Genomic DNA, 1,370 nt, shown 5'->3' with positions numbered 1-1,370 from the left:
CTCAGTGATCTGTGAGAAAGCTTTTGGTGTGATGGGTTTGAGTTTCCAAACTCAATAGCTATTGTTGAGCAAGACTCTTGCGAGAATGAACATGCTAGTCTGGTTCACGCTTGTCCACTGAACGTGGAACTTAACAATTGGGAGATTGTCAAGCTGCCTGTTGGTTTTTAATTCAAATTTTAAGTAATTTTCTTGTAATGTCAGTCTTATTGATCTGCCCAAGGCTTTAAGATTTATTTCTTTAAATAAGGGCTCATGCATTTCCTTTTAAATGTTAAATAAAATGCATTCATTCTTCCTTCATCTCTTGCCTTTTCCTTTCTCCCTAATCTCTTTACCAATCTTTTTCTAACTTTAAAGAATGCGAAAAAATGTGCTCGAAAGTGATAATGCTAGTGTTGCATCAGATAATTTTGATTGTGCAGTTAATCAGACTTGTGAGGAAATGGAAAATGATTGCTCTAAATACTAGATGTATGCTGATAACATCAATGCTTTACCAAATTTTCTTAATGTTTTCTCACCACCTTGGACATTTTCAATGTGGGGAATGGATTTTATTGGCCCTATTGAGTTGAAAGTGTCAAATGGACATCGCTTCATTCTGGTTGCTATTGACTATTTCACCAAATGGGTTGAAGCCGCTTCATATGCCCATGTGACTTGAAATGTGGTTGTAAAGTTCATCAAAAGGGAATTAATTTTTCGTTACGGTGTTCCAAGCAGAATCCTCACTATTAATATAACCAACTTGAACAACAAGATGATGACAGAATTATGTGTTGACTTCAAAATTCAGCACCATAACTCTTCCCCATACCGCCCAAAGATGAACGGGGTAGTTGAAGCAGCAAACAAGAACATCGAGAAGATTATTCAGAAAATGGTAGTGACATACAAAGATTGGGATGAGATGCTTCCATTTGCTTTACATGAGCAGCAAACAAGAATATCAAGAGGATCATCAACTGGGGCAACCCCATTTTCCTTAGTTTATGGAATGGAAGCAGTCCTTCCAATCGAGGTTGAAATTCCATCTTTAAGAGTATTGACGGAAGCCAAATTAGAAGAAGCAGAATGGGTCCAAACCCGTTTGGATCAACTAAATCTCATTGAGGAGAAAAGTTGAATGCAATTTTTCATGGCCATTTATACAAAAGAAAAAATGCTCGCTAGATTGAAAACCCGAAAGGGCAATCTAGGCAAAAGTTAGAGCGGCCCGCTAGATTGAAAACTTGAAAGAGCAATCTAGGCAAAAATTAAGGTCAACAAAAAAAGGGGGAAGCTCGCTAGATTGAAAACCCGAAAGGGCGATCTAGGCAAAAATTAGGGTAAAAAAAAACACAAAAAAGAGCTGGTTAGATTGAAAA

At 37.3% G+C, this 1,370-nt stretch overlaps 1 protein-coding gene across 1 annotated transcript; it reads left to right on the top strand.

The window, feature by feature from the left end:
* The first annotated feature begins 472 nt into the window (after nucleotides 1–472).
* On the top strand, nucleotides 473–1,129 carry LOC145957320 (uncharacterized). Its single transcript, XM_083073554.1, has 2 exons — nucleotides 473–658; nucleotides 800–1,129. Exons 1-2 carry the CDS (start codon nucleotides 473–475, stop codon nucleotides 1,127–1,129), a joined length of 516 nt encoding a protein of 171 aa, XP_082929680.1.
* Nucleotides 1,130–1,370: the final 241 nt, after the last annotated feature.

This window comes from Cajanus cajan, chromosome 4 (assembly GCF_000230855.2).
Source record: "Cajanus cajan strain Asha chromosome 4, NIPB_CcT2T_4, whole genome shotgun sequence".
Classification (NCBI taxonomy): Eukaryota; Viridiplantae; Streptophyta; class Magnoliopsida; order Fabales; family Fabaceae; genus Cajanus; species Cajanus cajan.
This window is presented reverse-complemented; position numbering and strand designations above follow the sequence as displayed.

Excerpts from the sequence above, each read along its gene's own strand:
- LOC145957320 (XM_083073554.1), top strand. The coding sequence starts at position 473 with ATGTATGCTGATAACATCAATGCTTTACCAAATTTTCTTAATGTTTTC. Across the intron at positions 659-799 it reads AAGCCGCTTCATATGCCCAT|CACCATAACTCTTCCCCATA; the intron begins GTGACTTGAAAT and ends TTCAAAATTCAG.